Source organism: Rhizophagus irregularis, chromosome 16, assembly GCF_026210795.1.
Source record: "Rhizophagus irregularis chromosome 16, complete sequence".
Taxonomy (NCBI): Eukaryota; Fungi; Glomeromycota; class Glomeromycetes; order Glomerales; family Glomeraceae; genus Rhizophagus; species Rhizophagus irregularis.
The window spans coordinates 1,486,921-1,505,139 of NC_089444.1; the positions used below are offsets into that span (position 1 = coordinate 1,486,921).

At 32.9% G+C, this 18,219-nt stretch overlaps 6 protein-coding genes across 6 annotated transcripts; 3 read left to right on the plus strand and 3 right to left on the minus strand.

Annotated features, from left to right (window-relative positions):
* Positions 1-28: 28 nt before the first annotated feature.
* OCT59_008086 (cytosolic Fe-S cluster assembly factor cfd1) lies at positions 29-1,262 on the minus strand. Its single transcript, XM_025319203.2, has 5 exons — positions 1,030-1,262; positions 691-955; positions 516-626; positions 363-432; positions 29-293 (listed from the first exon to the last, which is right to left on the minus strand). Exons 1-5 carry the CDS (start codon positions 1,248-1,250, stop codon positions 133-135), a joined length of 828 nt encoding a protein of 275 aa, XP_025174386.1. The 5' UTR covers positions 1,251-1,262; the 3' UTR covers positions 29-132.
* Positions 1,263-1,369: 107 nt separating this feature from the next.
* OCT59_008087 (uncharacterized protein) lies at positions 1,370-2,479 on the plus strand. Its single transcript, XM_025319202.2, has 3 exons — positions 1,370-1,940; positions 2,015-2,167; positions 2,237-2,479. Exons 1-3 carry the CDS (start codon positions 1,386-1,388, stop codon positions 2,330-2,332), a joined length of 804 nt encoding a protein of 267 aa, XP_025174385.1. The 5' UTR covers positions 1,370-1,385; the 3' UTR covers positions 2,333-2,479.
* Positions 2,417-7,355, minus strand: OCT59_008088 (uncharacterized protein). The gene is made up of 9 exons (XM_025319201.2): positions 7,329-7,355; positions 6,520-7,253; positions 6,192-6,443; positions 5,872-6,120; positions 5,305-5,769; positions 4,903-5,172; positions 4,546-4,836; positions 2,894-4,465; positions 2,417-2,820 (listed from the first exon to the last, which is right to left on the minus strand). The coding sequence occupies exons 2-9, from the start codon at positions 7,123-7,125 to the stop codon at positions 2,587-2,589; spliced, it is 3,939 nt and encodes a 1,312-aa protein (XP_025174384.2). The 5' UTR covers positions 7,126-7,253; positions 7,329-7,355; the 3' UTR covers positions 2,417-2,586.
* Positions 7,356-7,970: 615 nt separating this feature from the next.
* On the plus strand, positions 7,971-8,195 carry OCT59_008089 (uncharacterized protein; the record flags this gene model as incomplete). The annotated part of the gene is made up of 1 exon (XM_066142230.1): positions 7,971-8,195. One exon carries the CDS (start codon positions 7,971-7,973, stop codon positions 8,193-8,195), a length of 225 nt encoding a protein of 74 aa, XP_065999131.1.
* Positions 8,196-8,892: 697 nt separating this feature from the next.
* On the plus strand, positions 8,893-12,908 carry OCT59_008090 (uncharacterized protein). The gene is made up of 15 exons (XM_025319200.2): positions 8,893-9,036; positions 9,113-9,142; positions 9,213-9,314; positions 9,396-9,473; positions 9,550-9,610; positions 9,678-9,808; positions 9,874-10,081; positions 10,160-10,382; positions 10,444-10,594; positions 10,663-10,831; positions 10,909-11,024; positions 11,104-11,250; positions 11,315-11,528; positions 11,594-11,709; positions 11,780-12,908. The coding sequence occupies exons 1-15, from the start codon at positions 8,992-8,994 to the stop codon at positions 12,428-12,430; spliced, it is 2,442 nt and encodes an 813-aa protein (XP_025174383.1). The 5' UTR covers positions 8,893-8,991; the 3' UTR covers positions 12,431-12,908.
* OCT59_008091 (uncharacterized protein) lies at positions 12,769-17,509 on the minus strand. Its single transcript, XM_025333225.2, has 5 exons — positions 16,594-17,509; positions 16,313-16,527; positions 15,944-16,247; positions 15,710-15,859; positions 12,769-15,633 (listed from the first exon to the last, which is right to left on the minus strand). The coding sequence occupies exons 1-5, from the start codon at positions 17,464-17,466 to the stop codon at positions 12,937-12,939; spliced, it is 4,239 nt and encodes a 1,412-aa protein (XP_025174382.2). The 5' UTR covers positions 17,467-17,509; the 3' UTR covers positions 12,769-12,936.
* Between the last annotated feature and the right edge of the window lie 710 nt (positions 17,510-18,219).

Here is an 18,219-nt window from a genome sequence, read left to right on the forward strand (position 1 = left end):
ATATTGACGTATTAAATCATATGATTTTAACAATAAAAAAATTAACTAAAATATCCCATGTGATTTATTTAATATAGCAAAAATTTAAATATTTAGTTATGAAACAATTGACTACAGTTAATATTACATTCTTTATGTAATAACTTTCGCCGCGATTCTGTCCGTAATTTTATTAAACACCTTAAACAAATTAGATTCCGTATATATTTTGATCAATCCATTCTCCAATGTTGCACTATCATCATTAGATTTTTCAATCATGAGTGTTAATGATGGATCAATTGGGACACGACCTAAATTATAAAGAATAAATTAATGCGAAAATAAAAAAATATTAAAAAATCAATAAATTACGAAGGTACCTAAAAACTCTACACCAAATTCTTGCGCCATTGCTTCTCCGCCACCCGTTGAAAACAAATTTGTACATTCCTATACATTTTACATTAATTATCAATGAATAAATAAAGCAAATAAATAAATCAAGAATTAATGACCTAAATTAAAATACAAACCTCACAATGAGGGCATACGTATCCACTCATATTTTCTACAACTCCTAATATCGGTAGTTTTACTTTTTTACAAAAATTTAATTCCTTACGGACATCAGCTAAGGCAACTGTCTAGAACAAATTATAACGTGAGAAAAATATCTTGAATCTTTTAAAGGCGAAACCAACTTATTACCTGTGGAGTCGTTACAATAACCGCACCGTCCGGATTGATATCTTTTAAATATTCAGCAATAGATATATGTTCATCAGATGTACCAGGTGGTGTATCAATTATGAGATAGTCTAATTCACCCCAACAAACATCTGCCAAAAACTGTTTAATCATTGCATTCTTTTTAGGTCCTCTCCATACAACAGAATCATTTTTATTTTGTAGTAAAAAACCAATAGACATACAACAAAGATTTTGGTTTTCATCTGCAAAAACTGGTACCCATCTTATAAAGAATATTATTAGATTATTTAGAAATTATTTGTGATTACTAATACTTTATGGTTATTATATATTTACCCTGAAGAAGCCTGGTGAACTTGTTTACCATCAAGTCCCAACATATGTGGTATACTTGGTCCAGTAAGATCAATATCCAAAATACCCACTTTATTTCCTCTCTGAACCAAGCATAGTGCAAGTTGTGTTGTTATAGAACTCTTTCCTACTCCACCTTTCCCCGAAAGTACAATTATTATGTGTTTAATTCCTGCCAAATGTGTTGCTAGTGTATCTGCCATTCTTAATAAATCAGAGAAAAAATTCGACTGATTATCTATTATAATTATTAATAAGCAAGTCACATGAGAAGAGAAAAAAATTAAAATACGCAGATCAACAGTGTTCGCCATTTTTCAACAGGGAACGTTGAAAAAATGTCCGATAAGATACCGTATTCCTTATTAAGAATTCCAATCTCATTTGTACCTTCAAATCCTTTGAAAAGTGTAGCAGGCGAACACTCAACTTCTGAGGAGGAAGACAAAGAGAAAATAGTTAGAAGTGTAACAAATTTTTATCAAAGTGTTATTTCACTCCCACCAACAAAAAAGAAAAAGGTACGAAAAAATAAAATAAACATAACTTGTAAGAAACAAGGAATCATAAACAATAAAACTATTACAAAAAATAATATTATAGAAGATTCTGAGAGTTTTTCTAATAGCCTGGCAAAGTTATTAGAATACAACGATGAGGAGGAGGAAGACATCAAGCATATCGAACCCATTGAGGATACAATAAAAACAGGAAAGAATAATGAATATGAAGAAAAATTTAATTCAAGTGATGATAATAAAATATGGTGTGTAGATTGCGAAGTTTGGGTAGAAAAGCACCTATATCAAGATCATATTCATGGTATAGCACATCTTGTTATATCAAAAAGCTTTAATGATCAGTCAATACCGGATCCATTAACATTAAATGAGGTAAAATAATTAATTGCTAATATAATCTCTGAATACCATTTTAAATTTATTACTAATTATACAATAATTTATAGACTAATGTAGGATTTAGGATGTTGCGTGATCAAGGATGGCGTTACGAAAAAGGACTTGGTATAAATGAACAAGGTATAAGACATCCGATATCAACAAGATTAAAAAATGACAGATTTGGTATTGGAGTGAAAAAAACTAATCAGCCTCCAAAGGTATGTATTTATAACTTACTTTCGCAACTTTAAATTTAAAATATTATTAAATTAAATGATTTTATTTAGACGAAATTAAAAAGATTGAATGCAAAACAAACAGCAGCACAATATGAAAAAGATCGTAGAGATAAGGCTAGAATGCTTGCTTATATGAACAGATAAATATTTTATACATAAAAAATATACATATAGCAATATGCATATAACATATCGACATGTAATGCAGAACGATAATCTATTATTTTTCTATAATAATTTTATTAGTAACAAAAAAATAAATAAATAAATATTACATTGATACTAACTATACACATTGACAAATGTTTAAGTGTAAACAGTAATCATTTTTTTTTTAAATATTCTAGTAATAATTCTTTTCTTATTTTTCTTATGCAAAGTGATGGTTAAGAAAGATTTTAATGAATATTCTTTTCAGCTCGTTCTACAATGTCATTTAATAACCTGTACGCTTCGTCAATTCCTCTTTGTGATCCAGTCACGATCACATTATCGTCGCCTTTGATTTTAGGCACCTCTATCTTGCATCCACTTTCAGTGCGAATACGAGTAATAGTTGCACCCCCTCGGCCAATAATATGACGATGATATTGTTGAGGAATAGTAATATGTCCCGTATGAGTAAAGTTACTCTATTATAAAAACAAAATATGCGTTTATATTTTATGTATCTTTAACATTACAAGAAAAATCATTATATCTTACCGCCTCTTCTATTAACTCTCTAAGATATACTTCTGCTTTTTCGACTTGCGATTTTTCCCCTTTCAAATTCCAGGAAATATCACCAACTTCTTCGCCATAATTTTCAAAAATTTCATAATCTCTCTTTGATAGAGAACTTTCATTTTCAAGATCATTTTCCTTTATCGAAGCTTCATCATTAAGTTTTATAAATTGCAAGTCATTTTTTTCAGGTGGTATTTCTTCACCATGATCAACAATGACATGAAATTCATTCCTCAGTTTTCGAATAGTAGAACCGTTTGCGAAAACTGCACAGTGAAATTTACGTGGTATATTCACGGTATGAACATACCTAATTCTAGATAAAATATCGGCTTTAGCAGCTTCAATATTTTCCTCTTTGCCAATGATCTTTACTGCTTCCTCACTATTTTCAATTTCTTCAATAGAAATTTCCGCAATAGGAGTATCATGATAAGATCTTGAACCAGGAAATTGAATTTCAACATTAAAGCGAGATTGGATTTCTTTAAGCTGATTTGCATTACGACCGATGATTATTGGGTGCTGAGCCCGTGGTATTTGAACTATACCAACTTTTAGGTTATTTTGTTCTTCAACTAATCTTTCTAACTCAAGTTTAACCTTTTCAACAAGTTCTTTATCTCCTTTAAGGATCACCTCATCACTGTTATCACCAGGGCGAGGAAACTTTACAACACCGGCTTGACTACCTTTTTCTTCTGACCCGCTTACATTCGCAACAGTTTCGCGAATACGGCTTCCACCTGGACCAATTAAATATTTATGATGTTGAGGGTCTATATGTATAGTAAGAGTAATCTGATTTTCAAGTTCTTTTACGATATTAAGAATTTTTTCTTGAGCATTACAAATATCAGACTTTGTTCCATGAATAACAACATTCGCAACTTCTTGTTCTGAACCATCCTCCAAAATTTCTGGTCGACCTAGATCAATGCGTGTAAAGGTATCATATTTAATTTCTGTGATTCTAGAACCATTTTTACCAACAATATGTGGAAGATATTTAGCAGGAATTTTGAAGTTAATAGAATGGTCATGATCCTTTTCATAATCCAGTAATTCCAGTAATTCTGTTTTTGCATCATTTACTCCTTTCTTCCCGCCTTTTATAATAACTTCATCGGGTTTTTGGGCATAAATGTCTTCTTCACCTTCTCCATTAGCTTGGTTTGTTTTTGGAAAACGAATGTGTACTCCATATTTTTCTTCGAGACGTTTTACATAACGACCTTTTGCACCAATCAACGATTTATGGTATTCGGCAGGAACCTTTAAATGAATTACAGTAGCATCCTGCAATTTATCTATCAGATCTAAAATTTTTTCTTTTGCCTTTTCTACATTACTCTTCATTCCCATAATAGTAACTTTAACATTTTCACCCGGATTAGTTTTCTTTTCCTCCCCTTTGGCACCACCTTCAATATCAATTTTAACACTTAAACTTTCCTTTAAACGATTCACGTGTGCACCACCTTTACCAATTACGTGAGCAGAATACTGTGCAGGAAAGGTAAATTCCTCCGTATAAGAATTCATGATCTAACATAATTGAGATTTGAGAATATAAGTCAAATGTGAAAATATTTTCTCCTTGATTATAAATTAATGAAATTCATTACCTCAATGTGTTTAGCGTTATCGACTACATTTTTAATTTCATTAACAACTCTCTCAACTTCATCAGTTGGGCCTTTAATTATGACAATGTCATCAGAAATCGGCACGTTGACAAGCTTTTTACCTTCAGCATTTGCAGAACGTTCTGCTGCACCAGTTCGAGAAGATCCAAACTTAACAGAAACGGGTGCATCATTTCCTCCGGTAATGTTGTTAAGTGTATTACCTTTTGGGCCAATAATATATCGATGAAAACGTACCGGAATAGTGAGAGTTTGTGTAGCAAAATCAGACTGAAAAAAAAAAATTTTTATCATTAATACTGTCAACAAAAGTAGCAAATACATTTTTATACCTACAGCATCTTGTCCTGCTTTGACCAATTCAGTTTTAGCCTTTTCTAAAACATCTTTGATATATGTTTCCTTTTTCTTCCTATCAGAAGGAATTTCTTCACCTTCTTTTCCTTCAAATACAATCAATATATCCGGACTTTCGTCTTTTTCGTCAGGAACAATAATCTCAACGCCATATGTATCTTTAACTCGTTGGAGATTTTGTCCTTTACGACCAATTATATGTCGATGCAAATGAGGTTCAATAGTCGCAACGGCGAAATAATTTGGAGACTATAGAGAGTAAAATAATAAACTGACTAAATTCAAATAATCCTAATCATCATACTTTGTAATTCAATACAATATGTGATTAATAGAAAACAAATAAGAATAAAATTTATATTTATATTAAATAACACTTACTAAACCTTTAACTATTTCACTGACTTCTTTTCGTGCATTTTCCACTTCTTCAAGAACCTTACCAACAAATTCCAAAACAACAGCTTTTTCTAAAGCTGGTCCTTTTGGTACAATAATTTGAACTCCTGTGTCGCTTTCAATCTTTTTTAACTTGTTCCTGTTCCATAAATATTTCAATATATTTTTGGCATGTTCCAAAGGTTGATCAGTTTTGTGAATCTTGGTAATATCCAGGGTTTGAACTCGAATTGAGCTGGCCTTATCCATCACAATTTGAAGCGCTACAACAAGCTGGTTTTGTATTCCTCGAATCGTAACTTTTTCTGAAGGGTGAGACAATGGCGCGAGTTCTAAAGAACAACCGGTTTTTTCAAGAATTTCCTGAAGATTAGATCCTTTTGAACCAATGAGGTATTTATGTTGAGGTTTTGGAATGTTTACATCGAGTGTGGTAGTATTACTTTTCTAATTAGCGAAAGTAAAATGAAATAAAAGATAAAAATTAACAAGATAAATTTCTTACAAAAAACTTTGAATAATAAAATGTGAGCGATAACATTATCTTACCAATCCTTCATAGATTCCTTCAATTTTATCCAACGCCTTCTTAACAGCCTCTTTGTCACCAGAAATACTAATAGCATCTTTGGAAGAACATTCGTAGCCTTCAGCTGATTCCGTAGAAAGAAAAGGAGGAATGTAGATTCTGGCACCAGTTTCGTTGCTAATTTGATTAATATGTGCGTTATGAGCACCCGAAATAAGTGGATAATAGTGGTGCTCAATATGAGTAATTTTATGAACTCGCGTGGTTACCTGTTAAAAAGTAAATATAAAGATGAATAAGAATAATATAAACCGAATTATTTCTTGAACTAAATATTTACCCTGTTATTTACGATGGCTTCAATTTTTTCTTTGGCTAAACTAATACCTTTCGCATCACCTTCTATTTTAACGTCCATCATTTCTTCATCCTCATCATAATCAAGTTCAGATTTCTCTTCATTATGATTTTCTTGGCGAGGTGGAAGTTGAATTCTAGTACTAGTTTCATGCGTAATAGTTTGTAAAGTTACACCACGCGATCCAAGAATATAACGACGAGCAGAAATTGGGATTTGAATAACTTCTTCACTCTATAATAATAATTAAATTATCCATAAACCTTTGATATATAGCACATTCCGAAAATAATACAAGAAAGATACTAACTTTAACGGCTAAATTATCTAATAAATCACGCTTAGCTCTCATGACATCTTCATGTTTTCCTTTAATTAAAAAAGTTGTGTTACCAGTTCTTTGTCCTGTCGAAACTTCAATATGAGTGTTAGTCCTATCTTTTACGCGTTTGACAACGTCAACGGTTGTAGTTTTATTACCGAATTCTTTCTTTTGCAACTGTTGAGAAGCAGGCAATTCGAGAAGTTCTGTTACAATGATTGGTTTTTTAATCACAGGATTTACTTGACGATGAGACATCGCCACAGGTGCCGTTGCTTCACTAGTTGCCGATTTTCGGTTTTCACCAACCGAGCCCAAAGTCATTTCTGAACGAACAGCGGCGGCACCAGATTTAACACCCCATGTTGAGGGTTTTGTAGCAGGAACAGATGATGCCGACAAAGAAGGAAAATTTGTATCATATAAAGAAGAAATCGAATCGATATGCTCGGCAGTGGTTGGTTGCTCGGTTTTAGTGACTTCCTTTTGAGCATTGGTTTCTTTTTCCTCATGAACTTTTAAGAGTTGCTGAGTAGAAATTGTATCTTGAGCTTCTGAAGTGTTGACAGTAACAATATGTTCAGAGGTCGACATTGTGGAATAGAGTCAGTTTCGGGTTTGATCCGTTGTCCGGCGACCAGTTGATATAAACAGAGGTGAGGAGGGAGTGGCTTGTTTCCCGAAGCCAGCGTTGCAGGTTAAAGTGATCCAGAAGATAAATCCTTACAATTGTTGAACTTTCTTAAGAAACTATTACACACTGGTAATTGCTGCCGAGATGATGAGAATACACTTACCAGTTATTTTTTTGAGTTGACTTTTGACAATCTGATAAGTCTTGGGAAATTTTATTTTGGATCCACATCTATTCGCATGTGACTTTAATTGCCCAATTAAAATAGTTCTGACCCCTCTATATATATCACGGGTCACAAAACCCTAACCCCTTAAACCTCCTTGTGTAATAACCACTAAAATCCCGAAAATTTAGATTTGAGGAGACACTCCAGGTGAATTTAAAATGAATTAGAAGAATAATATAACATTTAGATTCCCAGTCTACTTCTGTTGTCGACTTCTTATCACTCTCCTGTACAGAAAAATATATAACTGTCCTCTGAAGATATCGAATCAGCCAAGTGGAGTTAGCAGAAAATCGATATAGAAGAAATGTGAACTTATCTTAATTATTATTGTGATAGACTTTTTACATTAAGAATTATGGCATGTGAAGTACCTGTGCTCACGCAATGGCATTAGGAAGATATACGAGGAATTTTAAATCGTTGATTAAGTTTGTTGGCGCATTTTGTAGCTTTTACGTATATTTCTCTTCTCCTGAGTCAGAATCTAAAACCAATACACTTGAAGCGACTTTAAAAGGGTCAGTGATTTAGTTGATTTATACAGCATGTTTCTCTTCATCTGCTCAATTATTAATGGCTGTTTCAAATTCTTCAACCATTAATTACTGTTTGGAATTCTCAGGGTTAGGAGACGCAACTACAATTCTTAGTGCAAATAGTGCAAATAGCCTGGTTTTTGTTCGACCAGTATGTCTTAGGACGGACAATAGCCGGCGCGTGGACAGCAAATATCGTTGGTCATTGAAGTTGACCACTCTCAAACCCTCATCAAAAAGTAGCTCTTTACTTCCTTCATAAACAACCATCCAAATTCTAGTAAGTATTTAACTCTCGTTCAGATAATACTTTTTCACATCTACATCAATTTACGAATGTTGATTCTTGGTGTTGGGCGTATTGAGACACCAATTGAATATTCCTGCATGAAGATCCAAATGGCATTCCCGTAGGATTTAGGATTTACTAATTGATTTGATTAGATCTGGATCTTCAAGTTTTTGCACAAAGGAACTTATCTAAATATAAACGTTATTAAAGACTGAATAGGAAAATTTTTTGTATCATAATTTATATTAAAATGCTTTGTAGTAAATAAATATATCTTTTTTATGAGACAAATTAATCTCTTATTGTAATAACAAAAATATTCTCACTATAAAATTTAATTCCTAATTTAATAAAAAACATTTAAAACTTATCATTTATTTGCCAATTTAAAATGGAAATTTGTTTTTTCATGACTGCAAAGGGTTGGACCCGACCCGGTGTGATGTTTTCTCTTCCTTTTTAATCTTTTAAAATATAAAAATTAAATCAGGCAAAGATTCCTTTTACATTTGGTACTTTTGAATTTGCACGTGATTATTGTATTCTATTGTTCACCGATCATTGCCAGTATAGTTTAAAATCATTATTTAAGTCACGTGGTGAAAATATTAATATAATATGAAAGAAGAATTTCAAAGTAATTTTAATAGCACTTTAGTTGAACAGAATTGAATGGAAAATCTTACGTTATTAAAAAAAATCACTTCCGAATTCAAAGCGTTTCCACAAAATTGCTCGATACATAATTAAATAAGATATAGGAAATATGGATATCCAAGAACAAGCTTCAAGCTCGAAGATAAGCGGGTTGGTAAGTTTCTCTCAAATTAACAAGTGAGCATTTTCTTCTTGTATCAAAAGGTCTCTAATTTGTTACGTCTATATAGCAATTCTTGAAAGCTGACCCCAAGATGCGCGTAAGTATTTTAACATAATATCTAGCACTCTCATGTTTAGTTTGATGTTTAATTTGCGTTTCCAATTCAGTATCTGGTGGAAGCTATCGAGAAAAATCGAGGTGCAAGTAAAATGTTGGATGAAGAGATAGTCAATACTTTAACCGAAGTTAGAAGTTTGGGTTCGAAATATGTATGATTCTAATTTTATTGTTATTTTTTGGCTATATGAAATTATAATACATTAGTATTCGCTAATTTTAATTTTCTTTAGGCCGACCCGAATTATGTAGGGCGCGCAGAACTATATGAAGCAATAGAAAGCGTTTTAAACGCTCTGAAGGCATATTCGGTAAATGTGATTTTAATTAATGAGACTAAAATAAGCACATGAAATTAATTTCATTATATTTTGTGAATCAATATAGGAATACTCGTCGCCATTTCTTAAAAAGGTTGCGGCTAAAGAGGCTCCTGACTACTATAAAAGTAAATATTTTATGCATTCTTAGTTTATCGTTCATTAATTGTTAATTGATTCTTTTTTTATTCGTAGTAATTAAACGTCCGATGGATCTAAGCCAAGTGACAAAAAACTTTAAGAATGGGCAATATAACTCCAAGAAAGAATTTGCTGACGATCTTTTACTGATTTATAGTAACTGCCTCACCTACAACACAGATCCGGTATATATTTTTTTACTTTAGTAATCTTACCCTTTTTTTGATTAATTTTCTTTTCTATGTATCAGGATAATTACTTTAGGAAATGTGCTATTGCGATGAGGGCAAAAACTGATGAATTACTTGAGAACGTTCCTGAAATTGTCGTCAAGACTCGAGAGCAGTACAACGAAGAAATGAAAAGAAAGACAGAAGAAGAAATGATGAAAAGAGCCGCTGCCGATGCTGTCGCTATTACTGCCCAAGTGGAGCAAGAAATCGCCGCTGAAGAAAGGGGTGATTACCTCTGGATAATTATTAAATCATATTTATAAGTGCGTATCGCTAAACGACTTATTTTCATACTTAATATAGAACCCGAGATGATAGAGCAACCACAACCGATTCAAGAACAAACCTCAATTGAAACTCCACAAATACCTGTTGTCTTATCTAATGATATGGATGATGATGAGTGTGATAAGGAATTACAAGAAATACTAAAAGGTTTGGATACTCCTCTCTTGCCGGAGTTGTGGGATCCAGAAATCGATAATCCGGATCGTGATAGGTTGTTTGATTCCGAGTACTGGAAAGAGTAAGTAAATATTGTATATGCATGTATGTATATGTTTGTTTTAACGTATGTAATTACATAGACAAGAGGCAAAAAGACCAACGCTTGACCAATATCCACAGCTCCAATTTTCGAACCGTGGTACTGCCGCGATGATCGAACGTAATATAGAGACACTTAAACAAACGCGTCTCCTTCATGCAAAGCTGTTGGCGGCAAAACACAACTTGCCGGTATGTTTAATTGGTTGTTAATTCCGATTAAATGAAAATGGATTAATATTTTTTTCTTTACAATTTAGCTTGGTCATTTCGGCGTGAACGAAGCTGCGACAACTGAAAACAAGACAACCGAGGGTCAACCACAAGTAGATCCGAAAGACTTGCCACCACTTGTGATGAACCGCGATGCTGGATTTGCATGCTTGCAACGGGTTGTCGTGAAGCTGCTACAGCACGCAGGTTTTGAAAGTACATTAAGCACGCTATTTTTTTTTACTTATATATAAAATTATTAATCACACTGACCATAACCATTATTTCTTTAGGTGGTTCTTCAATGGCTGTTAATATATTAACCGAAGTTGCTCAGGATTATTTACTAAACCTTGGAAAAACAATGAGGGCGTACATGGATGATGTCTTCAACAAAAAGACTCCCGAAGTAAATTACTATTTTATATTTTGTTTATGGCTTATTAGCTATTTGTTATAATCTCGTACTTATCTTTAATTTTAAAAAGGAAATTATTAAAAAGACCTTGTACGAGAATGGTGTACCAACCGTTAAAGATATTGAATCATACGTTCGAGATGATATTGAACGATATGGCACTAAACTAAGAGATATACAACGTCGCCTAGAGATTGCGTACAAAGAATCGCTGAGTGTAAGTAATATAATAATTTGCATTTTTTTTTTTGCCATGGTATTAATTTTTATTTATAATATAGCAACCCGATAATACCGGAACTGACAATGAAGATTTGCCAGAAAATGAGGATGTATTTATGACTGGCAGTTTAGGTGATGGGATTGAATTAGGAGACGATTTCTTTGGTTTAAAAGAACTTGGTCTAGGAAATCTTTCGGTTCCTACTAAATTATTGCTGGGGTCCAGTAAAATTAAACCTGTTCAGAAGAAGGCACAGGAACCAAACCAAAGAAGTAGGTTATAACAAGAGAAGAAAGTTTTTTTTACTGATTATTAATTAATTATTTTAAATGTACAGAATCCCGGTATGCTAATCCACCGCCATTCGCTCCCATTGACCCTGAAAAAGTAATCGGGTTGCTTACTGAGTATTTCCGCAACCGATTGGAAGAGCAGAATGGCAAATTAGTAGATGTAAGTAACTATCTATTTAGTTCTCTAATCATTGAATATAAAATTTTGAAAGTTTAAATTTAAATATTAGGATGACGGCTTGCCGCAAAAACAAAGAAACCATAGACCGAAAGTTCCTCCGACTGGTAAGATTCCTCCACAACCCAAGAGACAGCCACCTAAGACTGCAGCACAAAATGCAGCTGCTCTTGCAGAGAAGAAGCGCAAAAGAGAGAAAGATGCTGCCGCATTAGTGGAGAAAGAAAATGCTAAACGCATCAAGATGGAAGAAAAAGCAAGAGAAAAGCAAGAAAGGGAAGAGCAAAAACGTATAAAACAAGAACAGCGCGATGCAAAGAGAAAGGCCGATGCAGAAGAAAAAAGACTAAAGAAAGCACAATTAGAAGCAGAAAAAAGAGAAAGGAAGCTTGCTGAAGCAGCTCAAAAGGAAGCAAAAAAAGCAACTGAAAAGAAAGAGACAAAGAAAAAGAAGCCTACAGCCTCTAAAGTGAACAGAGTTTCTACTGCTATAGGTTCACAAGCAAGAGGTGGTGCTACTTCAAGCTCAAGTACAATTACTGGATCATCCTCAGCTGGATCTAAGAAGAATCTAGATCAAATCGATGATCGCGATTCCGAAGATGTTCCACTTGCTGTTAGGAAGAAAACTAGAACCAAAGAAGCTGCAGCAAGTAGTAACGCACGTGGTAACGGACGTAGTAATAGTAGACCGCCAATGTAGATTTGTTACAAATATTTGTGCAAAATATTATGTAATTTGTCTTTTATAGTTGTAAATATTGGTAAAGTTTCGCCACACCGGGGGCTCATTCGTCTCGAAAAATTGTCAAAATTGACGAAGAAATTATAAATAACTTTACTTGGGATATTGAGAAAATTTGACCAACTCAATTGCAAAGACCAGCAATAAAATAAAAAAAAAAGCCCCGGCGTCTTCAGTATACTATCCATAAACACGACTATGAGATACAAATCTGGTATATAGTCTATATAGCTATTTTGTATGTATAGTGATAGAACTACAATATTGCAAAATTTAAAAGTTAAAGACATTTTATTACATAAAATAATAGTTGTTCACAATTTTATTTATTTATAAACGAATGATTTAAAATAAAATTACATATAATATATAATATATTTTCTCTGATTTTATTTACAAAAGTTGAAATGCGAAATTTAATTAAATATTAACCCCCTCTTTTTTTCTTATTATTTTTGAAATTTTTAAATGTCTAAATCACCATCAACAATTTCGTAATTGTCCGAATGTTCAAATAAAACTACTTTAACAAAATTACCATACGCAACTGCTACACCATCTTCACCAATTTTAACTACTTGTTTAACATGAGCAAAGGGTAAAAATTCGTTCGTTTCATTTTCTTCATCTAATAGTGATAATTGTCTTTCATCTGGATATACTCGATGTAATGCACTACGTCTTCTTTGACTGCTTTGTCGATAATCAACTACTTGACCTTGTATATCTTCTTCATGATGATGATCAATATGCGAATGATTATGGTTATGTATATTCGAAGGTAACGACGACATTGGGAATGTAGGTCCAAAATTTGATCCTACAACATTATTGCTATTATTAGTTAGTATATTTCTTCTCCTCCTAACAAATCCTTTTAATTCTCCCGCACTTTCTTTATCTCTTTGTTTCTTAACTACTTGAAGAGCCACTTTTTTCTTTTTTAACTGTTCCTCAGTAAGTAAATCTGCTTCATTAACTAAAGGAATAGTCTGTACTGATAATTCGACTACATAACTTTCATCATCAGACTTTTCTTGATCATCTTGTGCAGAATCAATTACTTTTGGATCATTAATTTCCAACATCCACATTTCCCATTCTCCTTCTGCTCCATGACACCTAGGAACATGTTTCGACCCTGAGAGATGTTTAGCTTTTCTTACGCCAACTATATTTTCCTTTATAAATACAATTGCTGATCCTCCAGGCTGACTAACTCTTCCAATAAATTTAGGAAAATAGGATATAACACCATCCCATTTAGCTACATCTTTTTGTTGAAGACGTCCAGCAGGTCCATTTTTTGAATTATTCCGTAATGCAACACAGGAACAATCCATAACATTCCTTACTAATTGCCATACGTGTACTTTTTCATCTACCGAAGAAGTAACTATTGAAAAACCTCCATATTCTGTATTACCGCAATAGCAACTTTCCTGTTTAAGTAAATTAATTATTATATTTGTAATTGCATCTTGATGCGATAGTTCATCATCATCAAAATCATCATCGTAATCATCTGTTTCTTCATCTTCATAATCGTCAGAATCACAATCATATGAACCTGAAAATGACCTTTTACTATAATTTAATTTCTGTTGCCGAATTAACAATTTTCTTTGTAATAATAATTGTTCCTTTTCCTTTTGACTAAATATCGTACCTCGACTTAATGAATTTATAGGTTTACCAGTAAAATAATCATATACTCTTATACCTCCATCTGCTGTACCTGTAATAACAATCCCGTAGGTACTGTTCTCAGTTTTTACTACCTTGGCAGCTATACAAGTAATAGCATTTCCTGTTTCACCGGGTATCGTGTAAGTTGACTTCCATCTACTCTTACGAAGTCCATTAAGGTCAGTAGAAGATTCATTTTCGGAATAATAACTCGTTCGAATCCAACATTTAACCGATCCATCACGTGCACCCGTGAAAGCACATAAATCATCCTGGTTATAATCCAACTCACCATCGTCTACAACACAAAGATAACTAATGCCACCTTTTTGATTAGTAGCTATAGTATGAACAATCCGACCCGAAACTAAATCCCATTCTCGAAAATAACCATTGCGATAAGTTGCAAGAAGCATAGATGGAGCTTGCTGTGTTGATGCTGGTTTGACCGAGAAATTCATACATCCTTTTTCATAAGTTGGTGTCTGTGGTATTGAAGAGGAAGAAGTTGGAACAACGAATTGTAAACAAGTGACACGTTCTTTCGCTGTATATACATTCACTGAGGACACAACCGATTCTACGTCTTCAACGGTGTCCTTTAAAATAAATGTAGCTTGTCCAGAATCAATATCCCAAACTCTTACAACACCGTCTTCAAATCCCGCAGCAGCCAATTCGATCTTCTCACTCATACACATAGCTCTGACAGGCCATGATATACATTTCTTCATTCCTCCAGTGATGCCACATTTACATGAATCACATTTACGCATGTATCTCTCTAGTTTTTTCAGTGAAACTCCTCGTCTACCATCCCATGAAGTAATATGCTTATCTTTGGCAGTAGTAATAATCATACCATTAGGATTGGCGCAAAGTAAGCTAACATCAGCAGAATGACGTCCGCGTAATGTAACAACTCTAGGTGTGGTCATAAATGAGGAGTTTCTAGAGGAAGGAGCTGGCAAAGAAATCTTATTTTCATTATCATTTCTAGATGCTGTACCCTTACCGATTTGGTCCGAAGGTACCAAGAAGCTCACCAAATATGAAATTGCAAAAATAATTACAAATGCAGGAATTATAATAATTTTTAAATACAAGACAGCATTTTTAATTATGGATCTAACGGATAATTTCGTTCCAGCTATTTCCAATAAAAATGGGAATGGTTCTGATGATTTCGTCGACTCTGTTAGATTATTTTTCTGGTCTAGTGTCCACAAAAGTGTGAGTTTCCTTGGATGTCTTATTTCAAAATATTGATTCGTCTTTTTCGGGTTTACAACATTCCAGAAAGCCTCAGCATCAGTGGCGGTTGAGGTTTCATAAAAAGTATTTGTGATAGAAATTTTGTCGACAGTATTTTTATTCGCAAGTGAATCACTAAAAGCGCTCTTAAACGATGGTAAAAGGCTTGAAAAATCTCCGCTTGCTTGGTACATAAATGTCGTAATTGAAATAGCAATCTAGGAAGATAATAAATCATCTTTCTTTAACTTATTTCATATATTATATATTTGAATTCAATTATTATTAGCTTACCATCAAGTAAATAAACAAACTCCCATTGCTAACATTATTGGAAAAATTTGTTCCAATTTTTACTCCATTGATCAATTTGGGGTTATGATTATTAAGAGTTTTTTTAGGATTCAATGGTATGCCAACTCGTCGATTATACAAATCAGAAATCTATATAAACAAAAAAGACCAATGACATATATAAATAACATCCATTATTGAAAAATTGAATATAATAAGTCTACAAGTCATTACCTCTAATCTTCGAAGATCTATAGACAATGTAGTGATGAAAAATGACATTTGAAGCAGGTAATCAATTATTATCGCCACAGAAGTGAAAATACAAAATTCTTGAACTAAATCTATTGTTGTTGAGATAATAAATAAAACGAAAAGACGGGTAAAAAGGTTTTTTGTTATTGAAACTCCAACTTTTTCAAGTCCTTTTCCAACTCGTTCTTTAACATCTAATTCCATTGAAGTTGAAGTAACTGCATTAGTTAAAATAAATAAGTTTTCAACACCGATAATTACAAGTACAAAGGGCAACAATTTCCTGGAAAAGAAGATTATTAATAAGATTATGCTAAAAATTTTAAAAGAGGATATTAAAATAAATACCAAGATCCAAGTGTCAAAGTGACACCAAAAAGAGAACAAACACTGAGTGAAACGACCAAAGAAGCAATTATTTGGGCCACAATTGATGATGTCAACCCAAATTTTGACTTTACAGAATTAAGTCGTCCAGGGGAAAGTGATATATATAGGAACGCAATAATATATTCTAGAGCAAGGAGGATAGATTCTGCCGAAAATCCCTTATGACGATTAAACTATATAAAAACTAATATGTTAATTTCAATATTTTTGTTATGTTATCAAAATAAATCAAAACATACAATAAATACGATATGATTTGACGCTTCTTTAAAATCTATATCAAAAGCCTTTATACGTTCACCACCAATATGACAAGTATCATTTGCATCCATTACATGCTTCAAAAGCAAATCCCATATAGCTAAAGTTTGACCTTCGGCACAATTACCCATATCTTCTAAAAAATAAGTTAAAATGATAGAATCTGCACCTATAATCCTTCCAGTCACTTTATCATAAACAGGATTTCCAAAAACCGAATCCAGAGGAATTGGTATTTTAAATGAAGAAAGTTTATCTGCCTTTGAAAGAGTTTTTGAAATACTATCATCGTTCATAAGTAAATCAGCATCGTAATTCCAAAATTCAATAGGGGAATTAATCAGACAACGGCTTCCACCGTTTGGCTTAAAACATAAATTAGAAAGAGTATATTCTTCAGGTTCTTGGCGCGAAATAAGTGGAGTTTTATTAGGTGGATATACTACTACAGTATTTGCAAGTCTTTCTTGTAATTGATGTGTCCACAATAACAGACTCTTTTCTAAAACATTTGTATCATAATTAGATTGAGGATTTTCAATATCTTTAAAACCATTGGTTTTAATAATAATTTTCTCTACACGTAATGAAGCTTGAGAATCGCATTTTTGTTTGAAACTAGCCTTTGAAATAGGCACGCGAGATGATGGTAATTCCCAATAAAAACTTGGGACGTCGCTGGTAGGGTTTAAATAATAGGCATTAAGAGCAGGATAACATAAAGGTAAAACTATAAAAATGGCAATAACTATAACGGAAACTTGGTGAGTAGCGCAAAATTTGGCGTGACGGTAAAATAATAGCGGTGCTATTGAGACTGTCAAGGATTTGAGGTATGTAAGGACGGCCATGGTGCCATTAATATTATTTTTATATAATAATATATTAATTATTGGATAGAATAAGATAGACGAATAATACGAACTTTACTGGAGTATTTATAATTTTTTTTTTTACAAGTGGATCATTCATAAGAAAAATTTAACTATGCCAGTAATTAAGCATTTGGCGATTTGTGTTTAAATTTGCATGCATACTGATATTTTATTTATTTTTTGAAATATTACAAATAGGAAGTTACACTGACCTGCATTAGAGGAATAGAGGAAATTCCTATTTGTCATTCCCGAAGCCAAATTTCCTGAAAGGGAAATTCATCAGGCAAACTCCAAGTTAATAGTCCTCATCAGAGGTAATTTATTTGGCCACAAAATAGCATAATTGGGTATTTGGCTGGATAATTTCTAAAAATTGCCTTTTTTATTTTCAATTTCTGTCACATAACATATTCAAGGAAAAATCACAATAAAATATAGCATTAGCCGGTACAAAATAAGGAAGTATATTAATTAACCACTAAGTCTTCATCATCTAACGGTTCCCACAACTAATTCGATTAATTCCATGTTTTTTTAAAAAGTTCCAGAGCGTTGTTTGCACTCACTTTTACATGCCAGAATTAATATCTTCTACCCTATTAATTTCTTGACTTTTAGGGTCAAATGTTTCACAGAAAAATAATTATTTTTATAGATTTACGCAAACGAAAATCCGTTTATTTTTACGCTTACATTTGACAGAATTTGATATTTGATAAATTCTCT

Bases quoted from the DNA above. Each gene is read 5' to 3' on its own strand.
- OCT59_008088 (XM_025319201.2), bottom strand. From the start codon at position 7,125: ATGTCGACCTCTGAACATATTGTTACTGTCAACACTTCAGAAGCTCAA. The intron at 5,173-5,304 runs GTAAGTGTTATT...TACTCTCTATAG, and splicing joins GTGAAATAGTTAAAGGTTTA to TCTCCAAATTATTTCGCCGT. The intron at 4,466-4,545 runs GTAATGAATTTC...CAATTATGTTAG, and splicing joins ATAACGCTAAACACATTGAG to ATCATGAATTCTTATACGGA.
- OCT59_008086 (XM_025319203.2), bottom strand. From the start codon at position 1,250: ATGGCAGATACACTAGCAACACATTTGGCAGGAATTAAACACATAATA. The intron at 956-1,029 runs GTAAATATATAA...ATTCTTTATAAG, and splicing joins GTTCACCAGGCTTCTTCAGG to ATGGGTACCAGTTTTTGCAG. The intron at 294-362 runs GTACCTTCGTAA...TTTATAATTTAG, and splicing joins ATTTGGTGTAGAGTTTTTAG to GTCGTGTCCCAATTGATCCA.
- OCT59_008091 (XM_025333225.2), bottom strand. From the start codon at position 17,466: ATGGCCGTCCTTACATACCTCAAATCCTTGACAGTCTCAATAGCACCG. The intron at 16,528-16,593 runs GTATGTTTTGAT...GTTTTTATATAG, and splicing joins CAAATCATATCGTATTTATT to TTTAATCGTCATAAGGGATT. The intron at 15,634-15,709 runs GTAAGCTAATAA...TTATCTTCCTAG, and splicing joins GTTTGTTTATTTACTTGATG to ATTGCTATTTCAATTACGAC.
- OCT59_008090 (XM_025319200.2), top strand. From the start codon at position 8,992: ATGGATATCCAAGAACAAGCTTCAAGCTCGAAGATAAGCGGGTTG. The intron at 10,082-10,159 runs GTGATTACCTCT...TACTTAATATAG, and splicing joins AATCGCCGCTGAAGAAAGGG to AACCCGAGATGATAGAGCAA. The intron at 10,832-10,908 runs GTACATTAAGCA...TTATTTCTTTAG, and splicing joins ACAGCACGCAGGTTTTGAAA to GTGGTTCTTCAATGGCTGTT.
- OCT59_008087 (XM_025319202.2), top strand. From the start codon at position 1,386: ATGTCCGATAAGATACCGTATTCCTTATTAAGAATTCCAATCTCATTT. The intron at 1,941-2,014 runs GTAAAATAATTA...AATAATTTATAG, and splicing joins ATCCATTAACATTAAATGAG to ACTAATGTAGGATTTAGGAT. The intron at 2,168-2,236 runs GTATGTATTTAT...GATTTTATTTAG, and splicing joins AAACTAATCAGCCTCCAAAG to ACGAAATTAAAAAGATTGAA.